The sequence below is a fragment of the Penaeus monodon genome, chromosome 33 (genome assembly GCF_015228065.2).
Source record: "Penaeus monodon isolate SGIC_2016 chromosome 33, NSTDA_Pmon_1, whole genome shotgun sequence".
NCBI lineage: Eukaryota > Metazoa > Arthropoda > Malacostraca > Decapoda > Penaeidae > Penaeus > Penaeus monodon.
This window is the reverse complement of record NC_051418.1, coordinates 18,108,879-18,120,092: the sequence shown is the minus strand read 5'-3', so window position 1 is coordinate 18,120,092 and position 11,214 is coordinate 18,108,879. Positions and strand designations below refer to the sequence as shown.

The 11,214-nt window shown below is 37.4% G+C and overlaps 1 protein-coding gene across 1 annotated transcript in view; it reads left to right on the top strand.

Moving 5' to 3' along the window:
* The window catches only part of LOC119594120 (sacsin-like), a gene marked incomplete at its 5' end in the record, with an annotated part of 21,024 nt that overhangs the window by 7,049 nt on the left and 2,761 nt on the right, over positions 1-11,214 (top strand). The window contains 3 exon segments of the mRNA XM_037943182.1: positions 7-327; positions 467-4,296; positions 4,298-11,089. Of these exon segments, the coding sequence (XP_037799110.1) occupies positions 7-327; positions 467-4,296; positions 4,298-11,089 (10,943 nt within the window).

Here is an 11,214-nt window from a genome sequence, read left to right as displayed (position 1 = left end):
CCCCAGCAGTCAATCCTGTGGATACCACACCTAAATTTTTAAGAGAAAAGCTAAAGCATTCCCCAAATCACATTAATGAATGGGATTGGAATTTTCGAGTCCTGCTTTTGCAGTATATATTATCTGATATGGACTATGGTGATCTGGAAAATATTCCGCTTCTGCCACTTAACAATGGTGAATGGATCACATTTTCAAGATTTAGTCAGCCTACTTTCATATGTACAAGGGAGGAAGCTGGCGCATTCTTGGGCATGGATGGTGAAATTCTCTTTGTGGATTTGCCATCATTATTGACGGAAAAGTTACGAAGTGCTGCATGTGAAAGTAAGTATAATTTTGATTTTAAAAACTATGTTGAGCCCAGTCTGTTACAAAGCACACTTGTATTATAGTATATGATAACATAATGTATTGCCTGTAAGTTGTAGAATAGTGCTAATTAAATACAACTTTCTTCACCCAGGTACAAACCAACTAAGTATATTTAATGCAAGTGAACACTGTGCAGCATTACTCAAAAAGAGTACAACTTACATAGAAAAAACAAAATTAAGCTCCAACCAGGTGAAGTCTTGGCTACCATCTGTTTGGAGGCTCCTCCAGAATGTGCGGCTAGAATGTGTTGATAATCTTAGCCTAGTACCTACTTCCAGCTACTCTGACTCAACAGCACTCATACCATTGTCATCGCCTATTGTTAAACAAGACAATGGTGGCCATCTATCACAAGCATGCATAGACATCCTAAGTCTTCTTAATGTGCAAGTCGTCCAACAACTACCAAAATTTGTTAACCATTTCCAGTTGCTCAACTACTTCACAAGGTCAGATGCTGAAGGAGTGACCCAAGTTCTTAACAAGGTAGCTAATGAATATGATTTAGACAGCCTAAAGGAAGTTGTTAATTCAAATCTCTCAGAGGTACATATAAATGCTCTTTGCCAAGTTTTGGATATAAGCAGAATACAAGCTAACCTTAAAACTTTACTTAAAGGTCTCAGACTCTTTAGAGGTACAGATAATACCAACTGTGTCTTTTATACAAGCATTGACATCTGTCAGAAAATAGCACCTGCAAACAACAGCTTTCCTTTTGCGTTTCCTGAGACACTAATTATGCCTGTTAATGAGACCAGCCGTCAGCTTGCACTGTTATTAGGTGCTATGCCTTTACATTCTGAAGATTTGTTTTTGCTTGCCATGGAATCCGCACTAGCCCATAACAGGGATTACTTCAATAAGCTCATTGAATATGCATTAAACAATTCTCAGCTTTTGAATGATATGAGAGTGAGGAAAAAGCTTCAAGAGAGTCGGTTTGTTCCTACGGAAGGGCAGAGATATCTACTACCATGTGAAACTTATGATCCAGAGGATTCTGAAAGGGAAGCATTACTTGGGGAAGATCTATACCCATCACAAACCTTTCAGAAGCATCTTCCAGTACTCCGTAAACTTGGACTTAAGACTGTTCAGGGTATGCCTCAAGAAGACCTCATTGCCATTGGAAGACAACTGCAAAGTGCACAGCTAACAAAAAAAAACAAAATAAAGAAAGCTTCATCACTTTTCATGGTCATTAATCGTAGACAGGACTGTAAGGAGTTGTGCCATGCATTAAAGGATACTCCTTGTATATATGGTGTGTCTACAAAACCAGAAAGATATCCCAGAACTCTACAATGGGAAACTTGCACAGATTTAATCACTCCTAAAGATGCAAAATGTGAGATGTTCAAAGATATTTGTGGGTCAGTAATACCTTTGGTTCCATGCAGTCATATCCCTCATGTTGCCGAAGCCTTTGGCTGGAAGCATGAACCCAGTGTTGAAAAGGTAGTAAATCATCTACAAAACATAATCAACTCATACCAAGAATTTGAATTTGAATACAGAGAGTTGATAAAGAACACTTACAGACATCTTGCACAACATGTTACAACTAGTACTCTTGCTACATTGCAGTCTCTACCATCAGTATTTACAGAATATGGTTTCAAGAGACCCAAAGAAGTTTACACTTCAGCAAAGAAGGGAGATATAAATTTGCAACCATACCTTTATCCACTGCTGTTTGACTTGCGCGAACACTTAAGTTTTTTCTTGAATCTTGGTTGCTTTCAGAATCAGTCCACAGAATTGTTTTTATTTTTACTTGGGGAGATCCAAAACAAACATGTTTTAGGGGAGGACGTAAATACTGAAGATGATAGAAGTTTGGTAATATCAATCCTTAGAAAACTGCAGGACAATGTAAAAGACATAGATCCTTCTCATTTATTACTTCCCATTGAAACAGAGGATGGAAGTTTAAGACTGATGGAGATTGGAAAGTGTTCATACTCAAGTGAAGCATGTGAATGGTTAGACAGTGAGGAATTGTCTGTAAGTATTGTACACAGAGATGTGGGAGCTGCACTGGCAGAGTCTTTAGGTGTAGAATCATTAAGTAAGCATATGCTCGCAGGTGAAGAAGCTTTCATGGAGTGGGGACAGTATGAGCCTCTCACCACTCGCCTTCACAACCTCCTGCGTCAGTATCGAGATGGAATAGCTGTCTTTAAGGAGATGGTGCAAAATGCAGATGATGCCGGTGCCACAACAGTATCTTTTCTCTATGATGAGCGATTGAATAAAGATGCTCGTACAAGGCTAATAAGTCCTAAGCTGCAGGAATGTCAGGGCCCTGCCCTGTGGGTGTATAATGATGCTTACTTCACAGAAGTAGACTTTGAAAATCTCCGAAAACTAGGTAGTGCAACAAAGGAACATCAGCCAACCAAAATTGGGAAATTTGGTCTTGGATTCTCATCAGTGTATAATCTTACTGATGTTCCAAGTTTTGTAAGTGGATCCAATTATGTTATATTTGACCCTCATCTCTCATATGTGGAAGGAAAAAATCAGACTCCTGGTGTTAAGTTTAACTTTGCAAAGAAGGAAAATTCTGTCATGCTTAAAAAACTCAATGGACAATTTAAGCCATTTAAAAAGATATTTGGTTGTGATATTCAAAATGCATGCAGGTATGATGGCACATTGTTTCGATTCCCATTAAGAACGCCACAGCAGGCAGTAATGAGTGATATTTGTAAAGTAAGTTACCAAAGAGAAGAAATGCTTGAGCTATTGGAAAAGTTTAGTGATATCATTGGAGAAATTCTTCTTTTCACACAGAATGTCAAAGAAATAAAAGTATTTCACTTACAGGAGAATACATTATCACCAGAGGATAAAGTTTTACTGATGGAAAGTTCAAGAAAAGAAGAGGAAAAAACAAGAATACATCAAGATATGCTTATTGGTGTTTCATCAGCAGAAAATGTTATGGAGTGTGTAGGAAAATTATTCAATGAAGATCACACCTGGAAGCAAAAGGAATTCCACCAGAACACTGTACTAAATATAACTGTGACATATACAGCCAATGCAGCAAAATTATGTAAAATAAGTCATAATATCAATACTGTTACCTGGTTTACCTCTTGGCATACTGGACATGGTGATACCTGCAGACTTGCAGAAGAACTGAAAGGAAAAGCCTTACCTATTGGAGCTGTGGCAGCACCCTTGAAGAAAGTAGGAAATTTATGGGAACCTATAGAGCTAGAAAAACTTCCACATGGCTTTTATAAGAAGAGTCACATGCATTGTTTCCTGCCACTACCAGTTTCAAGTTCCTTAATGGTTCAGATCAATGGCTTTTTTGAAGTTGCTTCTGACAGAACATCCCTCAGTACAAGAACTGAAGATGACCGGATTATCTCGCAGGACTGGAACACTACTCTGATAAGGGATGCAGTGACAGCTGCCTACCATACCCTTCTAACTACTATCCGCTTGAAAGGTCTTGGTCAAAATTGCAAGTACTATGCTTTATGGCCACTCTGTGAGGAAGTGCAAGATAACCTTGCATCTGAACTTTCACGGTCTTTTTACGAGTACATTGTGGAAAATAACTTGACAGTGTTTCGAGAAAATATTGTGTGGTTGCCATTTTCTAAATGCTTATTTCTAGAAGAAAGTATCCACCAAACACAATCAATTGGTAAATATGCATTTAACTTCATGAAAAACTTATTGGAGGCATCATCACTAAAGATTGTAGAGTTACCAGACAGGATTGCTTGTGGTTTTGCAAAAAATATTTTTCCTAAAATTATTACTCCAGAAAAGTTTTTTGAATGCCACTTCATTCCTAACATGAGAAGGGAGTTTGTAAGAGGACAAAGGAAAAGCTTAACATTATATGCCTTAGATCATTACCCAGATATTGTCCATCAAAAGAAAGATAATTTTTTACATTCCTACTGCTCCAAATGGAAATCTTAAAAAGGCTGATGAACTCATTCTTCCAAACACACAAGCTGCTTCACTGTATAATGTCTCAGATGAAAGGTTCCCAGAGGAAGTTTTCTTGAATGATGGTCGCCGTAAAGATATTCTGATACAACTTGGGATTATGACATTAAGGATCACTGTAGAAATGCTACATGAGAGAGCACAGTCTGTGAAGGATTCATCTTGCACAATGTGTGGGATTTCGAGGGCTTCACAAATTCTAAAATATTTAGACTCACATGACAAGAAAACTCTAACTGTTATCAGTAAAGAAATCAAGGACATTAGCTTTTTGCCAGTCATGCCCAAACCTGAAGAGTGGATTGTTAGCTGGAGAGGTGACTCTTTCCCCCCTAAACTCTCAAGAGCTTGCAAAAAACACAGACAGAAAGATGCATCTAGCTGTGGTATATCTTTTTCAAAACCTGAATCAATGTGTTTTCAAGAACTTAGGTCCTTAGCTGGTAGCTCACATGTGATTCTTCATAAGTCTATTCCAGATTTTCAAGCCAAAATATCTGTTTGCAGATCCTTAGGCATCATTACTGTGACTAGAGAATTGACATGTGAGACAGCCATCAACCAGCTGAATATCTTCAGGAAGGAATTAAAAGATAATTGGCTAAGAATTAGAGAACATTGTCATCAGATATACAAGTACCTGGATATTTGCATAAAAGATGATGGTTTAGATGTGGCCAACTTGACTAACCAAAAGATACTGATAACTAAATTTGGTTTTATTAAGCCCAAGCATTTTATACTCTCAAGCTATGAAAACTGTGCCCCTGATCTCTTCTCTGTAGAAACCGAAAATCTTGGCCAATACACACACCTGATGAAAGCTCTTAACATTAAGGAGCATTTTCATCCCAAAACTGTATTCAAAATTCTGCTTTCCAAAAAAAGCCAACACAATATGACCAGATTATCTGATGAAGAGATGTGCCACTTTTCAAGGCTCCTTCACCTGCTGTTCAAAGAAATGACCTATTATTCTAGTACAGAAGAAGAGTTGGATCTCTCCCAGCTTCACCTTCCAGACTCTGATGGAAATCTAGTACCTGTAGGGCAACTTTGCATTAATGATAATGCAATGCTCAGCTCAGGCAAATTTAAATATCTAAATGAGAAATTTTCTCTCCCACAGAGTTATATTGACAGACTGGGCCTTAAAACAAAATCTAGGAAACGTCTAGAGGAATCACGCAATCGCTTAGCTTTTGGACAACATGAATTGCTCACAACACGATTAAGGAACATCTTGAAGGAATACCCATGTGATAGTGGAATAATGAAGGAGATGTTGCAAAATGCTGATGATGCCGGAGCTAGTGAAATTTCTTTTATCAAAGATTTTCGCCATCATTCTGACAAGAAAATAATTGACAAAACACTTGCTCCTCTTCAAGGACCTGCACTATGTGTATACAATAATAAATGTTTCCAGGAAAAGGATATAAGAGGCATACAAAATCTTGGTGACAGTAGCAAAGAAAAAAACCCAGCTAGTACAGGACAATATGGCATTGGCTTCAATGCAGTGTACCACCTCACAGATGCACCATCATTCCTTACACGTGGGCCAGATACCCTATATGGAGAAGATCAAAGAGAAACTTTGTGTTTGTTTGATCCACATTGTTGGTACGATCCTTTAGCAACAAAAGAATACCCAGGGGCTCAATATGTAAACCTAAAAGATTTAAGGAAAGATTACCCTGACTCCTTTTCAGGATACTTGGATGAGGTAATCCTAAAGGAAGAAGGCACCATTTTTCGACTGCCTTTAAGAACTCGTACGGACTCACAGATATCAAGTACTGTTATGACCCCTTCACAGTTAGAAGAGAAAATAGAGGAATTTAAAAAGGAAATGAGAATGTGCTTATTGTTCTTAAGAAGTGTTCGGAAAATTTCCATCAAATGCATTAATGAAAATGGAAACTGTGTTAATGAGTATTGTGTTGAAGCATATATAACAGATGAAGATGAAAATAAGATCAGAGAACTGAGAGATGATATGTCACATAGAAGACAGACTATCACAAGTGAATGTAACTTGGAAGAATATTTTCTTAAGATGACGAGAATATCTTATAAGATGAAGGTGAAGGACAGCCATACATTACATGATCACTGGTATGTAACCCAGCAACTTGGTGCTGAAAACAGTCTGTGTTTACCCTCTGAGGAAATACAACAAGAATTTTTGGTGGGCTCCTTTAATCTCCTCCCTCATGCAGGAGTTGCTATATTGCTAGATTCCACTTCTAAAATAAACAGTGAGCAAATGGCAACATCTTGTTATCTGCCCTTGCCAGCTAAATCTGGTTTGCCTTTTAGTGTCAATGGACATTTTATTTTAAACAGTTCTCGACGAGACCTATGGACAGGAAGAGACTTGAAGGTCATGTGGAATGAATGGATTATGAAAGAAGTCATGACTCCAGCTGCTGTCCATACAGTCACCCTTTGCCAAGTGTTGATTTTCTCTGGTATCAAAGAAATAGTTGCATATAGGGACTACAGAAAGAAAGCTGATAAACTCTACTGTATTTTGCCAAATCCAAGTAAGATTTGTGAAAAGTGGAAGAAATTCCCACATTGGTTTTTTGAATATGTAGATAAGCATCAGATTCCAATATTTAATGTTTTCACTCCACATAGAGATATATCTACAGATGACCAGAAATACAGAACTGTTGCCATGCATGTAAATATTTTCAGTCACCCTAAAGAAATGCTGGACAACCAACAGAGAAATTCAGCCTTGGAAGAATTAAAAGGGACATTGACTTGGCATTCACTTACAAAAGATGGAGACCAGTTTCCTCTTTATTTCTCTGATAGCAATTCTTGGAATCTCCTGAATTCCCTCAAGAGACTTGGAATGAAAATTGGCACCAAAAGTATGGAAAAAAGGCTGGAACATTCAAAAGTTGGCTATTCCAAACTGACACCTGACGCTGTCCTTCTATTCTTTTTGTCATGGACCAGTCATTACCCTGACAGATGTATGGTAAATGTAGAAAACCACATTGAAACTACCCCGATTTTATCAGATGAAAATGCTCGTGAGATTTTAAGATACCTCTTCAAGTCAGAAAACTTTGCACAAGAGATGAATAATTTTCCTTTGCTGTTAACAGAGGACCAGCATTTACATGTTTTCAGTGAAGTAAAACCAGTTTTCATATCTATGTACACTGACTTGCTGCCATACTCAAGAAATGAATTTTTACACAGTAAAATGGCTATGGAAGTTTGGTCATCTTGTAACAGTTCACTGTCAGTTCTCAAACCATTCTCAGTTTCAGACTTTGCTGCAAGAATAGAGACAGTGTTAGACCAGTCATATAAAAACACTGAATTTTTGAAACTTTGTAAAAATAATGAGTTATTTCAAGAATGGCTTAAACTATTCTGGGATTTTGTACATAAAGACATTGAACTAAACTTCAAAGTTGATAAAGTTGATTGGGTGAGAGCAAAGAAGAATCTGCTGTCTGTGCTAGGAGATTGGGCATTATATCCCATCACTCTAAATAACACCTCATATGTTATTCCAATAAAAAATGCCTATTGTGTCCTACAGACAGAGAAATACAATGACCCTTTTAAAAATTTGCCCATTCCACATCCAAATGATAATTTTCAGATCCCCATTGAGCTTGGACTTGTAGCAACATTGGATAATCCAGAGGCAGTGTTAACAGCATTACATTTTCACAGAAATAGAATTGTTGCAAATGCTGCATTAAGAAACAGAGTTGAAAATAAGAAGATCTTAGAATATTTTGGTGAAAAAATAAATAAGCAACACAATCTCTGCCAAGAACAACTACGATCCCTTCCCTTATATGAAAATATCAGTGGTAAAGATGAAAGTCTAACGGGTAAGAAGATTATTGTTCCTGAGACCATAAACATTAAACCAGAGAATTTCAAGCACTTCACTGAAAGGAGTGACATAGCTTTATTGAAAGCTACAACATCTGAGACATTGAAGTATTTGTACATCTATCTTGATTCATCATGTATAATGAAAGACCTGGAAATCTATAGCCAATATGTCCTTCCTAATCTAAAAGACATGGATTCAGAGGAGAGGATCAAGCATCTAAAGTTTCTCAGAGATAGACTAGAAAATATAAAATATAGATCAGAGTCATCATGGTCAGCTGAAGAAAGGAATGTTATTACTCAGCTAAAAGTTACCCCCTTCATCCTATTGGAAGGCTCGCTACAGAAGGCAGACCATTTTTATGACCCATTCAATTCAGTTTTTAATGTGATGGGTCTTTGCAACCTGCCAGCCGAATGGTCTACATTAGAATGGCAGTGGTTTTTAAAGCTGGCAGGAATGAAACATGAAATATCTTGCAAAATGTTTTTGAAGTATATTAAGTCATTGTCAATAACAGATTCTAATGTTAAAGTCAAGTCAGCAACACTTGCATCCCATTTATTTTCAAACCAGGAACAGTTGGAAGATGCACTTTGTGAAATTAGAGACATTGAATTTATTGTTCCATTTAAGTGCCATTTTTGTGAAAGTATCTCATCCCATTATCAGACTAGCTCTGGCTTAACATCTTTCTCTAAATCTTATCCCCAAAATTTAGCAAAATTGGTGTGGACTTCAGCTTGTCTCATACCAGATTCTCATTTACCATTGGACAACAAATTGAGAAAATGCCTAAATATTTCAAGTACTCCTACAGAGAACACAGTTTTCAATCATATAAGAAATATTTGCACTGAACTACAGGAGAAATCCAAATGTGAAAAGAAAGTGTCTAAGGTCATGACTAATATCTATGAATATCTCATGGAGGCACAGGATGCTTTTCTTAACAAGATTGTAAATGCCGAAATACCTGTCATTCACATCCCAGACCAAAGGACTTGTGTGACTACAAATTTAGTTGTATTATCTTTGGAATGTACTTTAGCCCCATATTTGTATAAAGCACCAGTACAGTATGGACCATATTTTCCTGCATTTGAAAGAATGGGTGTACAGGCAGAGGCAACCAATAACACATATGCAAAAACATTAAACATGATAGCTATGAATAGCCAAAATAATGTTTTAAGCCCAGAGGAGCTTAGATGTGTCAGAACAGTATTGCATGGTATGTTGAGACATAGGTGGACTTTAAAAGATATTGAGGTTTCTGAATTGTTTTTGCTATCCAAAGATCAGAAACTTTTGTTATCCTCATGTATGTATGTTGCAGACAATCCAGAGCTTGAAAGAGGATTAAGGAAACCTTTGGATAAACCATTACTAATGAGTTTTGAGTCCCTGCGAATTCATGCTGTGACAGATGTAGACTTTGTTAAGCTTTTACCAAATAGACTACGGCCCATCTTTCTGTCTTCTGTAGTTGAACAAGAATTTAAAGAAAATGGAATACACTTGGTCAACAGCCAAATTGTGGAAAAGGTTATGAACGGTTTGGCAACGCAAGAATTCAAGACAGCTGTCCTGAGGATATTTAATCATGCCAGTCCAGACAAACTTTGCAAGGAGAAAGAAAAAGAGCTGTTAGATAAGCTTGAATGTGTTTATCTGAAGACAGTTGCAGAAATTACAATAAACCACAAAATTCATGGGCAGATTGTGGGAACAAACACACATAGTTATGGGTATCATATTGATGATGGTTTGAAAAATGAAATAAGAACTATTATTATATACTTATGCCAGCCCGATGAGGAAAAATTTGTGATACTTGGTTTGTCCCATGCATTTCGAAAACTCTTAAGATACACAGACGATATGAATGAACATATGTTGGCAATATTGATGTCTCTTCAAGAGCCAAGTGAAATCCATCAGGTCTTGGACAGGAAAGGTATTATGGCATCTGTTCATTCCTATGCTGAAGACACTGTCCACATGAATAAATCTGATGTAGGTTCCTATCTCAACATTGACTTCATACATTTACTGAACAATGAACTATGTTGTTTCCATGAGGGGGAACTGGTGTGCATGAAAAAATATATCTATGGAGAATTATTAGATCCTGAAGAAGAAGATATTTTCATTATTGTACAAGTAAAAAGACAACTTACAAGTTTTGACAACCCAATATATGATGAGTATGAAGTAGATACTGGATCTGAATCTGAACCTCTCAAAACTGTGAAAGCTCACATGCTGTACAAATTTATAAGAAAAAAATCAACTTGTAGAGATGTTGTCCCAATGGATTCTGTACCAGAGGAAGATGATGAGGATGCTATCATGAGAAGTATTAGGATACAGGTGATAGATATATGGAAGGTTGAAGATTTGAGCAACAGAAAACACCTGCTACGACGACTAATGCTCAAATGGCATCCAGATAAAAACCCCGAAAAAGTGGAGCTAGCGACGCGAGTCATGCAGTATATCCAGTCTCTCTTAAGCCGCCTGGAACGTGGAGAAATAATATCAGAGGATGACAATCATAATGCTTTTCCAAGGAGCCAGCCCAGTTCATTCTATGAGGACATCTTCCGCTCTCCTCCTAGTTACTACAGAGAGCCCAGGAGATCAAGCAGTGGTACATCCTTCTTCAGCTACTCCAGAGGCCCTTCATCCTCAGCACACAGGAACCAGGAAAGGATGAGAATGCCAGACAAGCCAGAAGCCCGCAAGTGGCTAAAACAAGCTAAACACGATCTAAATGAGGCTGAGGGACGAAGGGATGGATCCGGTTGCTGGATCACCTATATGTGTCATCAGGTATGTCGTAGTGAGTTCATAACTAGGGTTGGCAATGTAACTTTATCTGTCCAAACATTCAGCATTATAACAAGAAGAAAAATATAAAGTAAATTAATAATCTTAATTCACTATCATAAATTAAG